Source organism: Lepisosteus platostomus, chromosome 4 (assembly GCF_059453375.1).
Source record: "Lepisosteus platostomus isolate fLepPlt1 chromosome 4, fLepPlt1.hap1, whole genome shotgun sequence".
Taxonomy (NCBI): Eukaryota; Metazoa; Chordata; class Actinopteri; order Semionotiformes; family Lepisosteidae; genus Lepisosteus; species Lepisosteus platostomus.
Window position 1 is genome coordinate 7,554,074 of NC_142614.1, and position 23,955 is coordinate 7,578,028.

A 23,955-nucleotide genomic window follows, 5' to 3' on the forward strand; every position below is an offset into this window, starting at 1 on the left:
CTTCTTCAGTAGTGTTCAGGACAGCTTACCCCCACCTGCAGAAATGCTGGTACAGCGCTCACTTCCTGCAAGCAGTGTACAGTATGTGCTGGAAGCAGTAGAATAGCCACCTAACACTGACATGCTCATCTCCAAAGTTAAATATCCTAAACCGCCTCATGAGCGAGTGGTGCCTTGTCCTGAAAACAGGCCCAGCCTCCAAGAAGGCAAGAGCGTACGAGTCAATGCATCAAGGAGGCCAGGAAAAGCAAACGTTTTTAATCCATAAAATCAGTTAACGTCAAGCCTCTGAGCAAGCCCCAAAATAAAAAAAAAAAACAATCCCAAGGACGCATGGCTTCTTCACTGCGGCCTGTCGAGCAGTCTGGGTGTGTGTGTGTGTGCAGCTCATCCCAGAAGCGCCCAGCTCCTCTCCTCGCCGCCCCATGTGCCCATCAGCCGGAGAATCCGCTCCAGGAAGGGGCGACACTGGGCAGACTACGAGGCCACCAAAGCCGGGGGTGCAGTTTGTGTCATTTTTGTTTTTCCATTTTGCGTGCTTCCACGTGCAGCAAATTGAGTGTTCTACGGGCTCACTTCATCCCGTCTGAAAGAGCCTAGTCCTTGGAACGCAGACAACAACCATATCAGGATCAACCACCCAGCAAAACCATCCCTCCCTCCACCCAGCAGGCCAGTCCCTGTCCCTCCCAGCTGGCCTGGCCCTGTGCTGCCTTGTCCTCTCCCGTTCAGTCCGCCAGCTCCAGGTGACGGCTTGCGACGAGCCTTTTAGAAGCCCTGAGAGCCCGCCAGGCTGTCCGCCTCCACCTCTATGGACACCACGTGGTGCCCGGGGATCATGGCCAGGCCCAGCACGCGGGGCTCGCCCTGGGAGAACAAGTCTGAAAGGAAGAGCAGAGAACAGAGGGCAGGAAAAAAAAAACACGGCTAACCTGAACAGTATCCGGAATGTGCATTATGGTCATCTCAAACTCCCCGTTATAGTTCTCAGGCATTTGCTGCAGGTGTCCATTACATTACTGGAGTGTTTTCTTTCACGGTTAACATCTCGGGAGTCATTTTTATTAACTACACGGAAAAAGATGAGTCGTGGGCAGTTACTGCTGTGCTGCCAAAATCATCCCTCTATTTAAATAGAGCAGGCTGGGTGAAAGGCGGAATGGTGTTGCAGTGGTTAGCATTGCTATCTCACAGCACTAGAGCCCTGGGTCCAATTCCAGACCTGGGGTGCTATCCGTGTGGAGTTTGTATGTTCTTTCCGAGTTTGGGTGGGTTTCCTCCGGGTGCTCCAGTTTCCTCCCGCAGTCCACAAACACACTGGTAAGTTATGTGGCTTCTGAGAAAACTGGCCCGCACGTGTGTATGTGTCTTGCCATGGACTGGCGCCTTGTCCAGGGTGTACCCCGCCTTGTGCCCGCTGCTGACTGGGATTGGCTGCAGCCCCCCCACGACTTTGAATGGGAAGACATGGGTTAAATACCCTGCTCATGGGTGCAACAGCAGTGGCTGTGGGTTCAAATCCCAGGTCAGTCTCCCAGTTACGAGTCCAGAGCCCTAACCCCAAACGCCCCCCACGCAGCTGCCTGACAAAACGGGGCGGTACCTGTGGATTTAAGGAACTCCTGCGCGGACCCCAGGATGACGTTGCAGTCGCGGTCAGTGCAGAGGAACAGCCCCACCAGCGTGCGCCCGTCCGTCATGCGGATGCGCATGCTCTTGTTCAGCAGGTTCTCCAGCTTCTGACAGGCCAGCGTGTACGTGGACTCCTCCCCCTGCGGGACACGGGGCAGCCAATGGGTGAGCGAGCTTTGCTTAGGACCGCCTCCTTTTTTCCAGCAAGATCAAGGCCAAAGAGGAGTCAAGCACAATGACGACGTGGTGGACAAGGCATGATCAGGCTAAAAACATGGTAAAGGCTAGAGAGTTCCAGGTAAAGCACCAAGCTGTAAAGTAATTTTGGCATAAATCAGGGCAATACCATGATCTTGTGAAGTTAATGCACAGAACAGGCAGGGGACTGAACTGGTGTCACAGGGTCACAGTGCCATTAAGATTAGGGCATTTTCTGGAAATGTTTCAGCGTAAAATGCATTCCAGATTTGCAGCTTCTTCACTTGAATAATGCACTGCCAATTACTTCAGCCCTTTGAAACCCGCGCTATGCATGTGGCACACTTTAAAGCAGGTGGTCTGAAAAATAATCCGGGGTCCCCCTGACCTCTGAACAGTCGCGAATACGCAGCAGGGCAGGTTACCAAACGCGCGGTCAGCACCCGGCCCGTACTCGTGGGGGGCAGTGCGAGAGCAGGGTGAAACAGCGGCGACCCCCCGCTGTCTTCCCGTTTCCGGGCGAAAACGTGCCATCATTAATCCACCCCGCATGCCTGTGTCACCCACCGGCACGCTAAAACCGAGACATTTCCACCGACTCGCACGGCCACTCACCCCCGAACGAGCTGCGGTACCATTCTCTTCTTTCACCGCCGCCATTTCTTATTTATATTCATTTAATTTTTGACTGGGTTTTATTCCCCCCTCTCCAGACCTTCACGGACCCTCGCGACCTTTTTTTTAAAAAAAAATTACCAAAGTACATCCGGGTTTTCACAGGGTGTTGTGGGTATTGTAGTGTCTATTTAAATACGAAGGACGCGGACGCCTTGTTTGTAGGTCTTCGGGGGGTGGTCTGAAGACGTAGTTACACGTCTTTTTTTCTCCAATTTCCTTATTTGAAAAATGAACGTAATTGACTTGAAAACAAACCAGGCGTTCCATTAATTAAAGTTAATAGGATTATAAGTTCATTTGAATTCATGGAGAACGAAAAAATAAACGTATTTTCCACGGATTGTTGTTTTGATAAAAGTGTCTTTAAGACGTCACCTGGGGTGACAGAACTACAAATCCCAGAATTCCTGCGTGTCGTCATACCGGCCTGGCGTAGCTACGGCAACAGAAACAAAGTTTTGTGTACAGTTCTGCAGCGCCCCCAGTTTTAAAGAAAGAAAAAAAGATTAATACTGTTTAGGTGAATACAAATGTGTGTAATGGTCGTTTCAATTTAACACATGACGGCTCATACATAACTTGTTTTACTTCCTTGCAGGGGAGATGCGGCGCCCCAAATATTACACTCCTAACGAAGTCTCTTTGCACAACACTGTCGAGGATTTATGGGTTTCGTATTTGGGCAAAGTGTACGATTTGACCCCGTTGGTGAAGGAGCACCAGGGTAAGTTAAAAGCGTCTGGGGGTAACTTTCAGCACAAACGCGGGTACCCTGGTGCACCTCAGTAACGCATTGTCTACTTGTAGTAAAACGCGCACAAAATGCCTTATCGGATTGCCTTCCTTATAATTGTTTAAAAGAATGATTGCGGTGAATCAGGAGAGGGCGAGGGGCGGGTATGGACACCCGAGTTTTTAAGCTCCCTTTCCTTCATGTGTTTCTCCACTCAGGCGATGTGCTCCTGAAACCCATCATCGAGTCCGCAGGGAAGGACATCAGCCACTGGTTTAACCCCAAGACTAAAGATGTAAGTGAAAGTGCAGAGGCCTCTCTGGGTTGGGGTAATCACTCCTTTAATTAATCGTCATTATTGAGGGTGTGAGTATGTAGGGTGGGGGAGTGGAGCTCTTCTGGTACTAGTGTCTTCCTTAAAGGAGGGAGCTTTTCTTTAAAAGGATGATAATAATAATAATAATAATAATAATAGCAGCTTACACTTATATAGGACTGGACACTCCACTCAAAGGGCTTTACAGGTAATGGGGACTCCCCTCCACTACCACCAATGTGCAGCCCCACCTGGATGATGCGCCGACAGCCATAGTGCGCCAGTACTCTCACCACACACCAGCTCTCAGTGGGGCAGAGAACAGAGTGAAGAAGCCACTTCATAGATGGAGATTATTAGGAGGCCATGATTGGTAAAGGCCAATGGGAAATTTGGCCAGGACACCAGGGTTACATCTCTACTCTTTTCAAGAAATGCCCTGGGATTTTTAATGACCACAGAGAGTCAGGACCTCGGTTTTATGGCTCATCCGAAGGACGATGCCTTTTTTACAGTATAGTGTCCCCGTCACTATACTGGGGCATTAGGACCCACATAGACCGCAGGGTGAGTGACACCTGCTGGCCCCACTAACACCTCTTCCAGCAGCAACCTTCCTCAGCAACCTGCTGAGCTTCAGTGGGTTGCCAGTTATGAGTTGCAGGGTGATATGGCTGCTGGCTGAACTCAATATGTTTGTACTTATTTTGTAGTAGGGCAGATCTTTGCTGTTTGCAAAGATCACTGCTTCTCTCAACAGGGGAACCTGCATTCCTGTCTCACCGCGCAGGTGGCTCAACGGGAGGGGGAAAGTGCGCTGTCCACACCCTCCCCATACGGGATCCCAGTAGACTAACAGACGGGAATTCCTGATTCAGAGGGATTAAGAAATAAAGGAAACTGTAAAAAGAGTGATTGCAAATTATAAAAAAAAGAAACAAGCAACAGATTGTTCTCTGAGGTCCTCATAAAATGGCCAGACTGTGCCCATTGCTGATGTTTGCTAGGGCCTCACTGGGTCAGTGTCTTGTTTTCAGCACAGCACTTCTGTGTCTCCACTGCAGTGAAGTAAGTTGGCCTGTAGATGTCAGTGTGGGACTGTACTTTGCAGCATTTTCACAGCCTAAAGATAGTCTGTGGTTAAAGTCTTTAATCTCTAGTGAATGAGACTTCGCCATTTACCAGTTCATAGGCCTTGTCCCAGAGGGGAGCCCCTTTGAAACCCTTCTGTTCCAGCTGAGCTCATCAGAAATTTTAGTTTAGCTGTCAAAAATCTTGGAAGGATTAGTAAGAGCTATCAGCCTTCAACCAGCTTCTGGGTTTCACACCCCTCTTCATTCAGATGAACAGAACGTCAGTAACTGGGCCTCTTCAGGGTACATAGTTGATTTTTTAGTGTCTGTTAGATAAGTGTCATTCCCACCTGTCTGTGAACACCTGTAAACACCTCATGTGTTAAGTTCTACATTAAGGCTGACACACAGCATCATACATACTGTGAACAATAGTGGCATAGTATTACATTACTATGTGCAGGTGCTACCTGATCTTCTGTAATGGGAGCTGAAGGACTGCAGTGCTGGTGCTAACCATGCAGGACAGTACTCAGAGCTCTGGACTGATAAATGGAATGTAGGTTCATTTCCCGGCTGGAGCAATGGTTTTGAACCCATGGGCAGGTTTCAGTAAAACACCCAGCAGCATAAATGGTTACATGTAAGTCTCTATGGATAAACGAGCAAGCCAAATAAATTTATAATAACCATTTATGGGTTGCTAGGCAGAGAGAAACACTATAGCACCTGCTTCTAGGTCCAGGTCTTAGGCACTGTTTCACTGTCTCCTTGCTCCTCTGTTTGTAAAGCAACCTTGTCACCTACAGATCCGGACCCACATCGACCCCCTGTCAGGCTGCAAGAAGTACTACACCCCCAGTGGGCGTTTCGTCCACGTGCCTCCACCTTGGCCCTGCACCGACTGGGCCAACGACTTTGGCTGCCCCTGGTGGAGAGACGGCTGCTACGAGGTGGGGGTCCTGTCAGCCAAGACCCGCCACGTGCGCATCATCAACACGCTGACTTCCCAGGAGCAGATGCTGGAGGTGAGCCGCGCACTGCTGTCTGGCAAGGCGTTCCTGCAATATTTAAAAAAAGGGGCATTTCTCACGATTTTGACAGTATGGTTTTCACCTATATATTTCCTAGAATACCTCCAAATGTAATATTTAAAAAAAAATAAAAAGAGGACAAAAAAACAGTGACATTTCTAGTGTCGTACAGAGAGTGTATTTCTAGTCTCGGAGCTGTAAAGTGTTCATATCACAGGTTGTATAGCAAAACTATTCCATTTTCTCTTGAAAAAAAGCAAGCTCTTGGATATATGCTGGATATTTTGGGCTTGTTCCCGCATTTTGCATTAATTTACGTGTACTGTTGCCTGGGGATAAAAACATTAAAGCTATTTGTCGATTTGCTTATTCGGAATACTTAGTAAAATATGAAATGGGTCAAACTGCCGTGCAACGGGAGTCTTAATTTGCATCGCGGTTGTTTTTCATGGTTTTTTTTGTGTAACCCCAGTGAGTATTCTTGGGAGGCCCCTTTGTGCTCGAACCTGTGATTCAGGTGACGGCACAGATCTCGGTGTCCCGACTGTCTCCCTCGCCTGTCGTCCCAGGTGTGTTCCGAGGAGACAATGTCGGAAATCCTGCAGCGCTACCTGAAGTACAACTCCCATGCTGCCAGTTACACCTGGAAATACGGCGGCGTCAACCTGGACATGGGCAAGACGCTGTCGGAGAACGGGATCGCCGACGAGGATCAGGAGTTCTATGAGCTCCGCATGGACCGGGACCTTTTCACACAGTCCATCTGTCTCTATTTCAACGACGATCTCACCGAACTGTGAGCTCCGCTCCACTGCACGTCCACACCCCTTCCACTGTCCTGTTAGTCCTCTCTGCTTCGCCAAGAAACTGCTTCAGTTTTGAGCTCTGGTCTCATGACCCTGGGAGCCACCCAGCTCTACCGGCCCCATCTCTGTGATCTCTCTCCAGTCTGAGACATGTATTGACCAGCTGCTGCTGATCCCCCTCTGCCTCTGTCCCTGCCTCTTTCTCTCTTCTCCCACCTCTCCCTCTCCAGATCCCTCTGTCCCTTCCCCTTGCTCTCTCTCTCTCTCTCTCCGTCTCTCGCTCGCCCTCCCCCTTTATTCACAGCTGGATGATCGCAGCTCATGACCTGTTCTCAAGGGTTGCTTTTCGGTGATAATAAAATGCGCTGCTTGTTATTTTGAGACATGTCTAGATATTTTGGACCTCTTTTTTTGCTTCCCGTGACACAGCTTGCTTTGGATTAACCACTGGGTGTTCAGTCTCACCTCTCGTGGAGGTGAACTCCCACAGGCTCCTCACTGCTTAGCAGGACACGGGCTGCAGCAGTCTGAGCTGTACTTGTGTGTATCTGAAACGTTTGTCCAAAGTTTATAGCTTTTTTTAAATGAGGTATTAGTGTGTTCACTGTTTATTAAGTTGTATTATTATTAATTTCCCCTATTCCTTCATCCAGCTTACATTTGATACCATAATTGTGTAAAATATATTGGTGTAGTTCATTAACAGCTATATATTTACAGGAGTCCAGGCATTCTTTAATAAAAACAAAATATGTAACTAGTTATTATAATTCCCTCAATGGCTATTTCTTCAGTTGTTTTAAGTATTTCATTTCCTCTTAGGCGCCTTCTGTGTTTAATGGTTACAGACACCACCTCCTTCATCCTGTGCTCGTCTCAATCACATCAATAAATCGGCCACCCATGTCTACGTGTCGTGTTGAGCAGCATCCCAAAGCGCTTTTACAACAAGTCGAACTGCAGAATAATTGTAGTTAAAAGTCCGGCGGAGGCATCACGCGTAATAAAATAAGGCAATTTCGTCGTTTTCTGCTCGCCGCACGTTTGATTAAAATATATATACGCGTTAATTACCCCTGTGTATGTTAAAAACAAATACGTCCTCTATAACCTAGAGGTTTTCACAGTTTCACGACTATCATTATTATTAATACTAACAACCTACAAACGTCTAGGAATTTAGTCATCGGATATATAACATCTCGGTGCTTGATTTGAACAAAAAAAGTGGCTTCACTTTTCATACGCTGCAAGTATATTTCTGTTCTGCATTTGAAGATAACTCTGAACTTCGGTTTTAAGCCTGTAAATCGCGCTAAATTGGCTTTGGGTGTTTTTTGTTCTTTTCGGCGCAGAAATGTAGAAGTTGCATTTTAATATAGCGAGCTGATGTAAGCACGAATAACCCCCCCCCCCCCCCCTCCTCTCTCTCTCTCCCCAGCCTCCAGCTCCCTCTTCCTAAATCATTTTATTTCGGGGTGGGGGCCTTTAAAGATACGAAGGGAGCCATATTTGTTAGATTTCGCATCGCTTTCTGCAGTGCGGGGAGTGAGGGTTATAAGAATGCTCTCGAAACAAAGGACAGTAACCAGCGCTAATACACATGAAAAAAACAACGCGATAATGTGATTTACGTGCAACGAATACACCCTTTATTTGACAATGTGTGTATGTTTTTTTTTTCAGAATGGAGGGAGGGGAGAGTGGAGAGAGAGAGAGAGCGAGTGAGAGGAGGGGGGGCGTTTTGAAATAATATAGTCAGCCATTTTTTATGTAAGGGGATTTTTTTTTCTTATTGGGGGGGTTGTTAAAAAATAAATATAAGGGCGGCCATCTTTGTTTCTCTGCCTTGTGTGTAAAATATTCCAAAACGCCCCCCATTTTTTTTGGCCGATTTGAATATTAAATAAATTTCATAATTCCGGGAGAAGACCTTTTTTATTTCCTATACACTGGGCCGGCAACAGGAAAAATGTCCTCTCCTCTTCGAGGCTGTGAGGAAGATGAGGGCATGGCGGTTAACTCCGAGGGTGGAGATTTCGATGAAGAAGAAGACGGGGAAGACGGAGCGCTGGACGAGAACACAAGCGACATATATTCGCCGGCGGCGCCTAGAGAAACTGCAGCAGTAGCCGCGCCAGGTACAGTACGGGCTGCCTAGACACGGGAGCGCGCATAGGAACAACCTTAAACAATCATAAGAATAATAATCGGAATGCAAATAAATCCCATTTTAATACTGTTCATTACCTGTTCCACACCGTGATGAGATAGCACTGAAACTGCTTTAGGAAGTCTAAAGAGTTAAAGCGCAACTTTAACCAAAGTACTGTGCCGAATCGACGAAGCTTGAAGCTTTTTTTAAAAAAAAAGATTCTTTCGCATAGCTACCTAGTTTTGAGAGCCCCCCACAACACACACACCACCACTCTACAACCCCGTAGAAGACGCACACTTTCCATTTCCCTGTCTCCCCGTGTAATACATATGTACATATCTTATCAATGAAGTACGTATGAATATCTTATCATTGTTGTCGCGATTGACACCCGCTGTGGCGCCGTGACCTACACGTCTGTACCTTCCTATTTTGTTGTTTTTGTTGGTAAATGTAGAAAAAAAATGTTTTATTTTGGAGGGAGGAGGATTCTGGAGTGACCGGATTCATGAAAGAGGGTGTTGGTGCGTGTGTGCCGAGTGTGAGAGTCACTGACACGCCGCTGACCCTCCCCGCTGTCTGTAACTGTTGCGGGTGAGAGCGTACACAAACCACACTGCGAGATAGTGTTTTTCCTTCCAGTGCTGTCTGTGTGGGGGATCTCCCAAGCGACCCCCAATTATACAGATCAGATGGTTTCTTTCTCTACAGGAGAGAGAGAAACCCGAGAACAGCGATGCATAAACACATAAAAGACCTGTCTGCTTCACCCCCCGAACCTTCGAGATGTTTAAAGTTCATAAAATGAGAAACAGCCCCATATTTCTTAAAATCTGCAGTTATATTGCTATTAATGTCGGTGTCGATTGAATGAATACATTCGGAAGTAACCAAAACTATGAAATGAGTTAATTTCGCATATTTAATGTATTGAAAATACCTAGATGTATATAGGCTATACGTACGTTTAATATGACCTTTATATATTGTAATATTAAATTAAATTATTAAAAACAGTAAATAGTACATACAGTTAAAAAAAACAGTGAATTCAAATCTTTATTTATATACACAAGTGATATTCAATTTCGATAACGCTGGGGTGGGTTCTGCCACTAAAAAACAAGTTATATGAATATAAATAACTTGTAAAAATGTAGTTTCACAAGCATATTTGTGTACCAGGATCTTTAGATGTAGGCTTTTTAAAAAAAAGAGTATTTGATAACGTTACCTCAAGAAAAAACAGTAGAAAACAACCAGAAACCTTTTGCATTCGGCAGACACAGAAACAGGGAGACAACCACCGTGTCATTAGGGCGAGGTTCGCCTACCATCTTTCAAATATTACCCCCCAATAGAAGAAGAGAACAGGTTTGGCGAGACACAGTCCGTGTCCCCCGATAACCCCTGCATCCTGACCCAGCTGTAACTTTGTGTCTGGCTGGCCGCAGGTGGCGGATATAAACTGTGGCGTCTCATCGCCTAGTTACACCAACTGAGCGCGGCGGGCCGCTGAAAGCCTGCGGGTTTGAGTAGACACCCAACCCCTCTGGCTCCGCTCTGTACTTCGGCGTGAGAGAAGTGTCTACCCCTCCCCCCCTAGTCGCGAGCTCCATTGCGTCGCCTGCGGCCAGTAAATTTCAGCAGCCTCCGAAAGCTTTGTAAACACGACAGAGATTGGCACATCACGTACACGATGGAAAAACGTGGCTGTAAAACAAAAGGGGGGAAAATACGAATTAACAGGCAAAAGACGAAACACGATTGGCGCCCTTCTGTAGCGCGGTAAAAACTACAGTCGTGTCAACGCTGAGAAAAAAAAGACCCAGGAGAGTTTTTGTGAGTATGGGAGAACACCCACTAAAGGAATTTGTTTATTATTCATTGTTCAAACACTTCAGAAAAAAATGCTGCTCTTGAAATAGTTGAGGTGTTTCGAGTTTCAACTCGGTGAATTTATCCTCCGTTAATTTCAGTTAAACGTAGGTAAGCGGAGCTAAAATGAAAGACCGGTTCGTTGGTTGAGCTTAACTGTAATGCTTTTTGTGTGAAGCCGGAAACTGATTTAATTTTATTCTTTTGGTTTTTTTAAGTTTTATGTTTCCGTGTTGTACGAATGGCATTTTTTTTACTTCTCTCAATCCGCAGGACCGGGATGTTTGTGGAACTAAGTTTTGACATAATATTTTAAGATCCTGGAATTTTAGCTCGCCTCTTAAACAGGCACCAACAACAATACGTCTTAATTATGCTTCTCACATAACTGTTTTTTGTCGCTTAAATGAAAGTTTTTTTTTAATGGTGTTAAGTTTTTGTTAAGTTTAAATTAAGTTTGTCTTCGGCATACAAATTGAAAATGCCCTAAATCAGACGGTGGGCCTAACATTGACATGAAAGACTTTTTATAAAATCCATTGTGAAATAAATGGATTACCCCAGAATAAATTGTCTGAAATGATTTTTTCTTGTTGTATAATGGTTTTAATTGTTAATCGGTGATCAGTCGCGCTTGCTTGCTATTGCAATCCATTTGTTTGTGTCTAATGGCGGTGTTGGAAAACGGTCCTTTAGCTGGACTCAGGCACCCAGAACTCCAGTATGCTGCAGTAGTAGCATGTTAGATACAAATACCAGCTCCCTGGACTCAGGATCTGGGCCCAATGTTGATGGAAGTTTTGGTGGGCTGCCGGGTGCCTGTGACTGGTCTGCATACAAACCAGTAAGAATATCAGAAATGTCACCAATGAGCCCGGGTCGATTTGGTCCATCGTGCATTTACCGTTTGCTCAGCAGTTAATATCACGCTGCAGCTCAGCAGGTGTGAGCCAGGTCAGTACCTGGATGGGAGACCTCCAGCAGGTTGCTGCTGAAAGAGTTGTTAGAGGGGCCAGTAGGGGGCGCTCACCCTGAGGTCTGTGTGGGTCCTAATGCCCCAGTATAGCGATGGGGGCACTATACAGTAAAAATGCGCTGTCCTTCAGATGAGACGTAAAACTGAAGTCCTGACTCTCTGTGTTAATTAAAAATTCCCGTTTCTCAAAAACAGTAGAGGTGTTACCTCTACCAAATTTCCTCCGGCCTCTACCAATCATGGTCTCCAAATAATCCCCTTTTAAGAACTGGCTTCTTAAATCTGTTCTCCTCCCCACTGATAGCTGGTGTGTGGGGAGTTGCCGTCACATCATCCAGGTGGGGCTGCACACTGCTGGTGGTGGAGGGGAGTCCCCATTACCTGTAAAGCGCTTTGAGTGGAGTGTCCAGAAAAGCGCTATATATGTGTAGGGAATTATTTATAATAATCAGTCTCAGAAATTTGACCTGGTTGTTTCTTGAAAGCAACTGGAGAGTTTAGCCGCTTCTTTTCAGAATTTCTTCACTTATATTACTTTTTTTTGGTTTAGTCAATAGCAGCTTGGGTGAAGGGAGGTGTCTGTGTGCTGGTTTTCCCAGCGTATCTGCTCTCCTGGCTTGTTGGCTATTGTCAGGTGAAAATTGGTATTGCCAATAAAAAAAAAAGGATGGACAGCCAGAAAATTAACCCTTTAAATACAAAGGTGAGATCACTTGAAGAATTCCATAAGAGAGGATAAACAAGAAGGCTGTTTGACCCACCTAGAGTGGTTGCTCATAGCTAATTGGTCTAAGACCTTATCCATCCATCCTCAGCTTCATCCTGAAAGAAGCCAGGATATCACAACCCTTTCTGTAACTACGAGCCTCCTTAGCTCTGGTCCCAAATGCACTGTTAGTTTTGAAGCACATCATTGGGTTTACTTTGTCAATGCATTTGAGCCTTGTTTATAAAATTTAGACTTGCAAAGATTCAAAATGAAGTCATTGGAGTTTTTTGGTTGTACTCTCTGGTTTTGGAATAGCCAGTTGTGTGCTTTTCATGTCTTAGCTCACAGCTGCGAGCACTGGAGCACTGCAGCCGCACACAGGGGAGAAGGGCAATGAGGAAGTCGATGCAGATTCCTCCAAACCTTCCACCTTCGTGCCATTAGTCTTTTAACATGTCACGTGAAGTACAGCCGCGTACCGGAGGTTCAGCGCCAGATAGAGGAGGGGTCCTGTCCTCACTCCCAGAACTGCATTCCTGCAAGCACCCAGGGGGCCTCAGAGAACCCCAGATGTTTAATCCTGCCCTGCCCTTGATTAATTAGCCCTGTTCCTGAGCACCATTTCATAGGGAATCTTTGTCACGGTTGGCTGATAATAAGGCCCAGACTCAAACCCGTGATAACAGAGATCAGCCTTTGCTCATCCTTCACCTGTTGAGACCCTTGGAATGCTCCATTTGAGGAGCTTGAATCTGGTCCCTTATAGTCTTCCCCGTTCAAGACTCGGTTATTTTATACTCAGATATTTTAGCCTGTCAGAGTAGAATGTTACATTGAGCCTGAAGTTTACCTTCTTATTCTTGTCTGTTCTGATTCCAGAATCACAATATTGGTTTTGTAGCATGGTAACAAGAATTTGCACTGTATTCTAAGTAACACCCGTGAGAACATTGTGCAAATTTCCCATAACATCCTTAGATTAGATTGAATTTATTTAATCAGATTATGCACTTTGAATTACCCTAAAGTTCTCTTTACCCATTTGCGTTGATTTCACACAGTGACTAGAAGATGTAAATAATCAGTTGACATGAACAGCTAACAAGTCGTTTTCAGAGATAACTTCTTCAAGTCGGCATTTCCCTTCTTATGTTTAAAGCTTGATTCTGATCTCTACATTCCTGACTAAGTGGCAGGAATATGCCCAGTATTGAAATGGTATCTGTAACCCTGACTGCTTTGCAAAAGAGCAGTAGCCCTAATACAGGTTCCTGTATTAGTTGTAGTCCACTAATTCTGTCATTTCAAAACATGAATTCATTCATCAGGCAGTATTTGTTTTCTGTTTTTGGCCTGCTAAACCGCTGTTTTTATTTTTTACTTTTTCTCACTTGGTGCTGTTTAATTAGTAAAGAGCAAGCATTCCCAGCTCCAGTCATTGGGGTGTTAGCTTAATTTTAGGCCATTTTAGGGTAAGAGGAGGGGGTAAATAGTAAAATGAAACACCACAGGTAATGCCCTTTATCTGAGCTTCTCCCAACAGAGAAGTGGAGAGTTTGATGGCTTCCAGACCTCAAAGGCTGGGGGTGTTGGGTTTGGAAGGGTCACTTGTTTCTCTCGGGCTCATTCAGATCCTCTGGAGGAAAACACGATCGCGATGCCTGAACTGTCGTGGTCGTCTGCTGCTCTGAACTGGGAGGCACATCCCAGACCCCTCTCGGTGCGCAGAGCTGGGCCTCTGTGGTTTCGATCCTGAGCCTGCCTGCCCGCCTGCTCTTTGTTTCTGCTCGTGAACCCTCCCCCCTCCCATTCTCACCCCTGTCCCTCTCCTACCCCGGGCAGAGGAGGCCGAGGTGGTCAGGGAGCAGTCGGACACGGAAGCGGCCCCCAGGAAGAAGAAACGCGGCCCCAAGAAGAAGAAGGAGCCGAAGGATGGCAAGGCACCCAAGCCCCGGAAGCGCAAGAAACTTGTAAGACCGGCCCTCCTCCTCCTCCTCCTCCTCCATCATCTCTTGGCCTCTCCCCTTCCTCTCTCTCTGCCCCGTCACTAACTCTTCCCCCCCCTCTTCTCCCCCCCAGGACAGCGAGGTGGAGGGGGACTCGAACAGGGAGTACGGGGAGCAGTCGGACAGCGGCGCCAGCGACTACGCAGGCGGCGGGAAGAAGAAGAGGAAGAAGCACAAGGAGAAGAAAGAGAAGAAGACCAAGCGCAAGAAAAAAGAGGATGAGGATGGCGCCCGGGATGAAGGCACAAAGGTCAGTGTGTGGGCTGTTTGTGCTGTTGCTCTGTGAGGAGGAGTGAGGTAAGTGCTTGTTAAAGACTTGTCTCCTCTGTCACAGTGAAGTGCTGTGTTGTACTACAGCACATAACGCATGTTGCTAGCATTCTGTAATACGGTTCTGTTATCTCCCATTGCTGTGGCGTTACCCGTGTAACATGTTATAGCAAGTGACAACCTGTTTGTATTGAAGTTCCCTGATTGGGTTCTTGACTCTGTAAATGCACCTTGGCATGTTGAAAACGTGTCATTGTGTGCTACCTGATTAGTGTGTTGAATCTGTAAGTATACCCTGATTGGCTTGCCGAATGTTCCTCTTATCCGTGATTGGCTCTCCGTGTGTTTTCTAGCTGAGACCTGTGATTTAACTACACCTTAAACTGAGTTCGTAATTTGCTCACTTTCTCCATTTCAAGCATCTGTTCTTTCAGATGCTCACTGGCCTGTGCACACGTCTCTCTCAGCAGGTGGAGCAGAAGTCTTCTGGTCAGCTCCTGCAAGACTGGGGGCTGGAGGACGTTGACCACGTGTTCACGGACGAGGACTACCGCACCCTCACCAATTACAAGGCCTTCAGCCAGTTTATGAGGTAGTCTAGGGGGATCACCTGCTTCACAGAGGGTGGGGAGTCGGAAATGAATCCCTGGGAGGCAGTTCTGAGTGGCGGTTGAGCTTTATGGATCAAGTTTGGGCCATGCAACCAGCTGCCTGTGACAGGGATTCCCATGGTGTCAGGGCACCGCTGGTGGAATACCATGGGGGGTAGAGTTGGGAGTAGTCATCCAGATTCCTCCCTGAATCGCTCAGTGGGTATGTTGGATAATTGTCCTCATGCAGTACAGGAATTGCTACATTCACATTCTGAAGCCTGTACAACTGAGAAATGGGTGGAGGGTGGCTGGCCAGTAAGTCTTTCTTGTTCGTTTTCAGGCCCATGATCGCCAAAAAGAACCCCAAAATCCCCATGTCCAAGATGATGACCATCCTAGGTGCCAAGTGGCGTGAATTCAGTGCCAACAACCCCTTCAAGGGGTCTGCTGCCGCTGTGGCTGCTGCTGCCGCCGCCGCTGCTGCCGCCGTTGCCGAGCAGGTCTCCGCGCCGACGCCGTCACCCGAGCAACCGCCTCAGCCCCCTCCCCTGCGCAAGGCCAAGACCAAAGAAGGCAAAGGTAACTGGAGGAATCCAAACACTCCATGAGGGAATGAAAAGGTTTTTATTCATACCTGGGTGTTGGCGGTGCGGTGTCTCTGTGGCTCAGGATCTGCGTCTGTGGCTGGAAGGTTGCCTGTTCAAATCCCGTGGCCGGCAGAGGAATCCTACTCCGTCGGGCCCCTGAGCAAGGCCCTTAACCCCAGCTGCTCCGGGGGTGTTGTATGAATGGCTGACCCTGCGCTCTGACCCCAAGCTTCTCTCTCCCTGTCTGTGTGTCTCGTAGAGAGCAAGCTGGTGTAAGCTAAAAGACGAATTCCTAATGCAAGAAATTGTATGTGGCTAATAAAGTGATCTTATCTCTTGTTTCCAGGCCATAAGTATGAAAACAGAACTGTAATTGAGAAAACTGAACTGAGCAGTATCAGCGGATTCATGAAAAATTCACAGCCTGTGGGTCTCCTCTCTGCCCCCGCTGTGCCTGCAGGTCCCGGCTATAAGAAGCGCAGTAAGAGTCCTCGCATCCCTGAGAAGAAGAAGGCAAAGGGCAAGAAGATGGCACCTCTGCGTATTAAACTGGGCATGCTGGGAACCAAGAGGAAGAAGAGCACCTCTGTGAGGCCCTTGAGTTCTCTGTGCCTGTCTCTTGTTTTCACTCTCCCTCTCGTTTTCAGTACCATCTGTCTCTCGCTCTCTTGCCCTCGTCTCTCACTGTTACTCTTTGTACTTGTCATATTGCGGTTTCCGAAGCGTGCGTGTCGCAAAGGATGTGTGTTCGCAGTGCTCTGATCCTCCGATCTTTCCACCTCCTGCCCCCCCCCCCCCCCAGAGTGATGAGGCAGAGTTAGAGGAGGAGTCGGACCTGGAGAACTCCAGCGTGCACAGCTCGTCGATGCGCTCCGACACTTCCGGCCGGGCCAAGAAGGCCAAGAGGGGCCGACCCAAAAAGAAGAAGAAAAGTAAGAGCCCTTTCGCTGTATCTTACTCTGGCCCTGTGCCTTAGGATCAGCGCAGTGGTACTGCAATCACTGTGCACTGTCTCTCGGACTCAGTGTACGGTGGAGTTCATTCTCACTGTCTCGGGCTCTCTCTTGCTTTCTCTCTCCCTCACACAGTCTGTTTTTTCAGTGTAGTATTATACATTACCAAAGATCTTAGTATGATTTAAGCTCTCTTTCCCTCTCTCATCCCTCTCTCCAGCGGTGGTGGGAGAGGAGGAGGGTGATGGCTATGAGACAGATCACCAGGACTATTGCGAGGTCTGCCAGCAGGGCGGCGAGATCATCCTGTGTGACACCTGCCCCCGTGCCTACCACCTGGTGTGCCTGGAGCCCGAACTGGAGAGAGCACCTGAGGGCAAGTGGAGCTGCCCCCACTGCGTGAGTCTGCCCTTTCCCTCCCTGCCTCGCATGTCCTGCCACATCTACCCTTCCAGCCTATTCTAGCTCAGTTCTTCCTCTCCATCTGCCCAAGCCCATGTACCCTGTCACGTGTACCGCCATCCGCAACTGACCTGCCCCTAACCATCAACTCTGCAAAATCTGCTCTTGAATATTTGCCCAGAAATATCTACCCTAAGTCCTTCTGTTTTCCAGATTGAAGCCCCTTCATACCAGACATCCACTGTTCCTTCCTCCCCCTCTTTGTATCTCTCTCTAAGTGCAGTATTAATGTGCAGCAGCGCTACCCCTCAGTCTCAGTCCCTCTCAACAGAGTGTTAGTGTGGCAGTGTGATATACTGCACTGTTTGTGTTTCTGTATTGCTCCTCACTCACTCCCTGCCTCTGCGTCTGTCCCCAGGAGAAGGAGGGGATCCAATGGGAGGCGAAGGAGGATGAGTTTGAGGAGTTTGAGGAGGAGGTGGAGGAGTGCGAAGGGGCGGAGGAGGAGGAGGATGACCACATGGAGTTCTGCCGGGTCTGCAAGGACGGAGGGGAGCTGCTGTGTTGCGACACCTGCCCCTCCTCCTACCACATCCACTGCCTGAACCCCCCCCTGCCCGAGATACCCAACGGGGAGTGGTTGTGCCCACGCTGCACGGTGAGTGACACCCTCTCTCGGCCAGTCACATCACATCACTGAGCCCCTCTCCCTTAAATTGTAATCCCCCACTGCTGTAGATTGTGATGAACATGTTCTTCCAGCCAATTCCATTTTTCTGTCCTTTCCCCCAGTCCTCTGGTAAAGATACCCCAATAATGAAGAAGGGGTGTGCCTGTAATAAAGTCCAATATGCATTCTCAGAACTGCGTTTCCCTTTTGCATGCTGAGTTTAGGTAACACCTCAGCCCTTGTAAAAGGGGTGTCTTGTATTTTTATAATCCTCTTGTCTGCCACGTAGTGCCCCCCCATCAACGGCCGGGTCCAGAAGATCCTGCACTGGCGCTGGGGCGAGCCTCCACCCCCGATACCAGTACCCCCACCCCCTGACGCTGACCCCCAGGACCCCCCACCGAAACCACTGCAAGGTCGGCCCGAGAGGGAGTTCTTTGTGAAGCTGATGGGACAGTCCTACTGGCACTGCACCTGGGTCACTGAGCTGCAGGTAAACCTTATGTTTTAGCAAGCCTTAAACTTTTTTTTTGATTAAGAAGGGAAACCTTGCTGGATAAGAATAAACCGGTCTTTATGTAACCAGAGAAGTCAATGGAGAACAACTTTTCATTGACAGTGGAGACCTCGACAGTGCTATTTATAAAGAGGGGCGTTGTACTAGAGCTTACAGAAGGATACAATGGCAGCGCTTAGAATATTGCGAACAGTTTTGGTCACCACAATACAAGAAAGATATTGCTTCTCTGGAGGCATTGCAAAACTGGCACGACTACTAGAATTATCCCTGGATCTTTTTCAGTTTGAAACCGATAACATTGCAAGGACTTGACTCAGGTATTCAAAATAACTGAATGGCATTTACTATGTCAACTTAGGTGACCCTTCAAGATCAGCAGCAGCAGTACAAGAACCCCAGAACACAAAAAACAATTACATTTAGATTTTAAGACTCACATTGTGTGAATCTGGACCTAACGTCTCGGGTGCGCTATATGTTTGATCCTGTCTTTTAAGAAAGGGAGTGATGACATCTGTAAGATGCTGATGGCCTCCACTGTCTTGTAACTTTTCTCATATTCCCGGAGATATTCTAGAGTTGGGGTACGAGTACAAATGCCCAGGAGGTATCTTCACGATCAACAATGAAAAAGCGACCCGTGGAAATTCAGCAACAGTGAATTCAGCACTAAGAGCAAGAAGCACATCTTTTTACGCCAAGAGTAGTGAGACTCTGGAACAAGCTGCCCGTCCAGGTTGGGAGGGTTGGTTTCAGGAAGGATCCCATGTAATAACTCATGAGGATCCTTGGATCAGTAACTTACTGAAGAAGAGAATAATCACAGCAATGCAAATTGAGCTCCCTTTGTTCACAACCCCTCTTCTGTTCTGGCTCTCCTGTCCAAACGTGGTTAATTTACCTGGAATGTCTGCTCCCCAGGGCAGAGCCAGTGAGCTTCTGAAAGGATGTTGCTGATAAATATAATAATTAGTACTTGTTGGCCTAAATGAATTACGGTTTAATTTTGCCTCTGTGAATTAAGCTGTTTCTCTGTCCTTTCTCTCTCTCTCTCTCTCCTTGCCTGTCTTCCCGTGTGTTTCTCCCAGCTGGAGATCTACCACTCAGTTATGTTCCGGAATTACCAGCGGAAGAATGACATGGATGAGCCCCCCGGGCTGGACTACGGCTCGGGAGAGGAAGATAGCAAGAGCGAGAAGAGAAGGGCTAAGGACCCACAGTACGCTGCCATGGAGGAGCGCTTCTTCCGCTACGGAATCAAGCCTGAGTGGATGGTGGTACACCGCATCATCAACCACAGGTCTGTGAGCCACACAGCTGCACAGCTATACAGGGAACTGCAGGGGCTCCAGTCTGTGAGCCACACAGCTACACAGGGATCTGCAGGGGCTCCAGTCTGTGAGCCACGCAGCTACACAGGGATCTGCAGGGGCTCCAGTCTGTGAGCCACACAGCTACACAGTGATCTGCAGGGGCTCCAGTCTGTGAGCCACGCAGCTACACAGGGATCTGCAGGGGCTCCAGTCTGTGAGCCACACAGCTACACAGTGAACTGCAGGGGCTCCAACCTGTGAGCCACGGTAAACTGTAGAGGTGGTGCTGTGTTACAGCTGCAGCTGAGCTATGGGGCTTTGAGTAAAGGTGAGAGTAAGGGCTTGCTTTGGCTTTAGGATTGGTGTATTTATACATTTACCTGTGTGTGCTGCAGTGTGGATAAGAAGGGGAATTATCACTACCTGGTGAAGTGGAGAGACCTGACATATGACCAGTGCACCTGGGAGAGAGACAACCTGGATATCCCTGAGTTCAATCTGCATAAGACCAACTACTGGAACCACAGGTATGTCCGTGTCACTCTTCTTGTCAGATTATCATTCTGCTTTTCACCCATTTATCAGTCTGTATGCCTGCCTGCTTTTTGTCTGTCCACTGGAACCACAGGCCCAAGTCTGTTTGTCATCCCCTCAGTCTGTCAGTCTGCTGGTTGGAGCCATAGGTAGCTGTCTGTCCATCTGCTGGAAGTAGAGTATAGCAGACCCTTGTACTACATGGCAGTTATGTGCCTCCAAAGACAGGCAAATCCATCTTGGAGAAACGTAACATCTTATGTAATAACTAGGGATACATGGAAAAAAAATCCCCAGCCTGACCTGTTAATACTGTCAAATCTTTTCTAACTGCTTCTTCCAACTGGGGGTCGTGGGAGAGCCAGGGCTCAGAGCAAAATCCCGGCAAGTACACCTGGGAGGGCACACAGACATGCACACACTCACATCAGGGCCAGTTTTCCCACCAGCCAATTAACCTGCCAGTATGTTATTGGACTGTGGGAGGAAACCAGAACTCCCGGAGGAAACCCACATGAACCTGGAAGAACATTAAAACTCCACTCAGACAGCACCCCGGGTCTGAGATTGAACTCTCAGAGGAGTGAGCACTGGAGGGCATCAGTGCTTACCACTACGCCACCATGCCATGCACCTGTTAATACCTATAGGTATCTGATATATTAGTACACAGAAATGAGTGGCCCTATCTTTACTGAACTGTGTATGAAATGAAAATATAACCATTTACTTTTGAATAGGGATGCTGAGGACATATAGTGATGAGGAAGCTGAGCATTGTTCATAGTCAAATGTTTCACTTACAACTGATACTGTATGTGGCATTGATATTTTGGTGCATAATCTATCCCATGCGCCTGTGACTGGAAGGTTGCCGGCTCAAATCCCGCGGCCGGCAGAGGAATCCTACTCCGTTGGGCCCCTGAGCAAGGCCCTTAACCCCAACTGCTCCAGGGGCGCCGTACAATGGCTGACCCTGCGCTCTGACCCCAAGCTTCTCTCCCTGTCTGTGTGTCTGTGTCTCATGGAGAAAAGCTGGGGTATGCGAAAAGACGAATTCCTAATGCAAGAAATTGTATAGGGCTAATAAAGAAACATTATTATTATTATTATTATTATTATTATTATTATTATTATTATTATTATTATTATTATTGTCTCCCTCCCTCCTGACTCTGTGCGTTTGATAGAGAACTGGTGATAAAAGATGACCCTGAGAGGCCAAGAAAGATGAAGATTGTGAAGAAGGATGACTCCGATGACCCCCCCAGCTCACCCATCACTGATGTGAGTCCAGGCTTTCCTTATGGTGGTGGGGCAAACCCTCTTTTTGACCAGTTGAGACGGCATAACTTCCTGGCTTTCCGTTCTCCCCCACAGCCCACGGTCAAGTACGAGGTCCAGCCGGACTTTGTGACAGTGACAGGGGGCACCCTGCACCTGTACCAGCTAGAGGGGCTGAACTGGCTGCGCTTCTCCTGGGCTCAGGGCACCGACACCATCCTCGCGGACGAGATGGGCCTGGGCAAGACCATCCAGACCATCGTCTTCCTCTATTCGCTCTTCAAGGAGGTAATGCCAGTCCCCACCTCCCTTCAGCTCACTGCAATAGCTTCCACAGCGGGACATGGCTGCCTGACACCGGGCATTGTGGTGAAGTCCAGAGCTCGCGGCTACAATAAATTATACAATTGCACTGGCTACAGAATGTAATACTACCCAGCCCATTACAGCAGATAATGACGCTGACCATTGGTTGTGGTACAGTGCAGTTCTAGCCACTACAGTATTTCCTGAGTAGAATTCTATGAAAGTACTCATATGAGCTATAAGCAACTCATATGAGCAATACTATTAGCACGATAGCTGCTTATAACACAAAATGGTATAATACAGTGCATTGCGTTTATTTCAATTCCAGAACGGTGTGAAAATAAGGGATGCCCAGTGCAATGCTGTTTGATAGACAATATGCAGTGGCCTTTAATAATGCTAAGAACAGACTATATCTATAGTTCTACAGAACATAAATATATATTTGTTTCTGCTCTGTGGAGAGATAGATTTATCATTTCCTTGGGATAAACAGGACTTTCCCATAGTGGGGATAGACATCTGTCATGTCAGGGTGGACAACTTTATCTGTCTCTCTGTTTGTTCAGGGCCACACCAAGGGCCCCTTCCTGGTGAGCGCCCCCCTTTCCACCATTATCAACTGGGAGCGCGAGTTTGAGATGTGGGCTCCCGATTTCTACGTGGTGACTTACACGGGCGACAAGGAGAGCCGGGCCATCATCCGTGAGAATGAGTTCTCCTTCGAGGACAACGCCATCAAAGGGGGAAAGAAGGCCTTCAAGATGAAGGTGAGGCTGGGCTTTCCCCCACCTCAGGACCAGCTTGCCCCCTCCCCACCAGACCTCTCAGACACCCAGCTTAGTCACGTTCTTAATGCTTGATGTTTTTTTTTTTAATTTTGATAAATGTAACAAACAAAAGCTTTAAAAACATTAAAACGCAAAAAACAAACAGCTAGAACAAAAAGCACCAAACTGCCTTGTGCCTTTTTACAGTGTTGTTGAGAAAAGAATAAAGTCAAAAATCTGTGATAGAAGTAATGACGAAATGACTGTATGTGTAAAATGATCAGGGATAAGTACAAAGCTCAGTCTTTTTCAAAATATTCCAGAATAGGACCGCAGATCTTACGGAAGTGCTCCAGAGTGCTTGTCCTATAGAAACAAATCCTCTCCATTGCAATTGAACTGATCTTGAAATGGGGTACAATGCCAGATTTCTTTAAGTTCTTGAAATTTTTGGTATCAATGTTTCACTGTTTCCCTTTTACCGTTTGTTTTTAGCAGCAGATGAAAGTGTAGACATTTCTTTGACATTAAAAGCAAGAACGTGTATCTTTCTTGCCAACGTATTGATTATCGATGCCTGCATATGATTCCAGGTTATTGAACAGTTGGCCGCAGCATTAGATGCGCCTTTATGAATAGACTCACTCTCAACTTGTGCTTGTTTTTTAATATCCCCTGCCCCCGCTGCTCCTTGCCTGGCCAGAGGGAGGCACCAGTCAAGTTCCACGTGCTGCTGACTTCCTATGAGCTGATCACCATCGACCAGACGGCGCTGAAGTCTATTGACTGGGCCTGTCTGGTTGTAGATGAGGCCCACAGGCTCAAGAACAACCAGTCCAAGGTAGGTCTGTCTGTTGTGCAGCTGTTAAATATCCCCTGGCTCTGTGAGGCCCTCTAAATGACAAGAACTATTACAGAATAGAGGAGCTCTCCTTGGCTCATCCTGCTAATTTGTCTGCTCAGTAGCTAATCAGTCTGCTTGTGTAGAGGTGTTCTACACAGTTGGTAATCTGCATTGGTGGCCCCCATGGGTGGCCCAGTGTTATGGTGGGTATAATTCCAGGCATTCCTGTTATTTACTGTGTTTTTCCCCATTTGATCTGGATTCTTCCCACTTCTTAAACATGACATATGTAAGGTTTCAGGAATCCAAAGGTCTAGCTAAATTTGAGTTTGATGTGGCTTATCTGCAGCCTTGAACAGCAGTGTACCGTCTTAACCTAGAGGGATTAAGTCTGGTAAAAGTATCCAAAATTATTTTAGTCACTGTTAAGCTTTGGAGCTTTTTGTCCATCTGAACACGCATTGCGCCTCTGATGGTGCTTCTCTCTCTGCAACAGTTCTTCAGGAGGCTGAATGACTACAAGATTGACCACAAGCTTCTCCTGACCGGCACGCCACTGCAGAACAACCTGGAGGAGCTCTTCCACCTGCTCAATTTTCTCACTCCTGATCGCTTCAAGTACGGGCTCCCCTCCTACTCTACTGACCTAAGCACCACTGCAATTCCACGGCACAGGGGAGAATCTGGGGTCACGTTATATTATTACACT

General features: G+C 47.4%; 3 protein-coding genes across 11 annotated transcripts in view; 2 read left to right on the top strand and 1 right to left on the bottom strand.

Annotated features, from left to right (window-relative positions):
• Positions 1 to 243: 243 nt before the first annotated feature.
• naa38 (N-alpha-acetyltransferase 38, NatC auxiliary subunit) lies at positions 244 to 2,641 on the bottom strand. Of its 2 annotated transcripts, none has more exons than XM_088628036.1 (3): positions 2,446 to 2,641; positions 1,604 to 1,772; positions 244 to 881 (listed from the first exon to the last, which is right to left on the bottom strand). In XM_088628036.1, the coding sequence occupies exons 1-3, from the start codon at positions 2,488 to 2,490 to the stop codon at positions 769 to 771; spliced, it is 327 nt and encodes a 108-aa protein (XP_088484162.1). In that variant the 5' UTR covers positions 2,491 to 2,641; the 3' UTR covers positions 244 to 768. The 2 variants fall into 2 exon arrangements, with proteins under 2 accessions (XP_088484162.1, XP_088484161.1); XM_088628035.1 differs by having other exon boundaries at positions 244 to 1,317.
• A 237-nt stretch (positions 2,642 to 2,878) lies between these two features.
• On the top strand, positions 2,879 to 6,851 carry cyb5d1 (cytochrome b5 domain containing 1). Its single transcript, XM_088628033.1, has 5 exons — positions 2,879 to 3,028; positions 3,107 to 3,232; positions 3,460 to 3,536; positions 5,440 to 5,658; positions 6,234 to 6,851. Exons 2-5 carry the CDS (start codon positions 3,112 to 3,114, stop codon positions 6,462 to 6,464), a joined length of 648 nt encoding a protein of 215 aa, XP_088484159.1. The 5' UTR covers positions 2,879 to 3,028; positions 3,107 to 3,111; the 3' UTR covers positions 6,465 to 6,851.
• Positions 6,852 to 7,983: 1,132 nt separating this feature from the next.
• The window catches only part of chd3 (chromodomain helicase DNA binding protein 3), a 48,364-nt gene continuing 32,392 nt past the window's right edge, over positions 7,984 to 23,955 (top strand). For 2 of the 8 annotated variants that reach the window (XM_088628023.1, XM_088628021.1), the window contains exons 1-17: positions 7,990 to 8,611; positions 14,034 to 14,161; positions 14,271 to 14,447; positions 14,935 to 15,059; positions 15,401 to 15,639; positions 15,994 to 16,235; positions 16,450 to 16,579; positions 16,821 to 16,999; positions 17,421 to 17,660; positions 17,962 to 18,165; positions 19,281 to 19,492; positions 19,901 to 20,032; positions 21,230 to 21,326; positions 21,420 to 21,611; positions 22,202 to 22,402; positions 23,106 to 23,243; positions 23,743 to 23,864. In XM_088628023.1, the coding sequence (XP_088484149.1) occupies positions 8,443 to 8,611; positions 14,034 to 14,161; positions 14,271 to 14,447; positions 14,935 to 15,059; positions 15,401 to 15,639; positions 15,994 to 16,235; positions 16,450 to 16,579; positions 16,821 to 16,999; positions 17,421 to 17,660; positions 17,962 to 18,165; positions 19,281 to 19,492; positions 19,901 to 20,032; positions 21,230 to 21,326; positions 21,420 to 21,611; positions 22,202 to 22,402; positions 23,106 to 23,243; positions 23,743 to 23,864 (2,927 nt within the window). In that variant the 5' untranslated portion in view covers positions 7,990 to 8,442. Of the gene's footprint in view, positions 8,612 to 14,033; positions 14,162 to 14,270; positions 14,448 to 14,934; positions 15,060 to 15,400; positions 15,640 to 15,993; positions 16,236 to 16,449; positions 16,580 to 16,820; positions 17,000 to 17,420; positions 17,661 to 17,961; positions 18,166 to 19,280; positions 19,493 to 19,900; positions 20,033 to 21,229; positions 21,327 to 21,419; positions 21,612 to 22,201; positions 22,403 to 23,105; positions 23,244 to 23,742; positions 23,865 to 23,955 lie in introns of all 8 variants that reach the window. The other 6 variants (XM_088628020.1, XM_088628019.1, XM_088628025.1 and 3 more) reach the window with 6 other exon arrangements.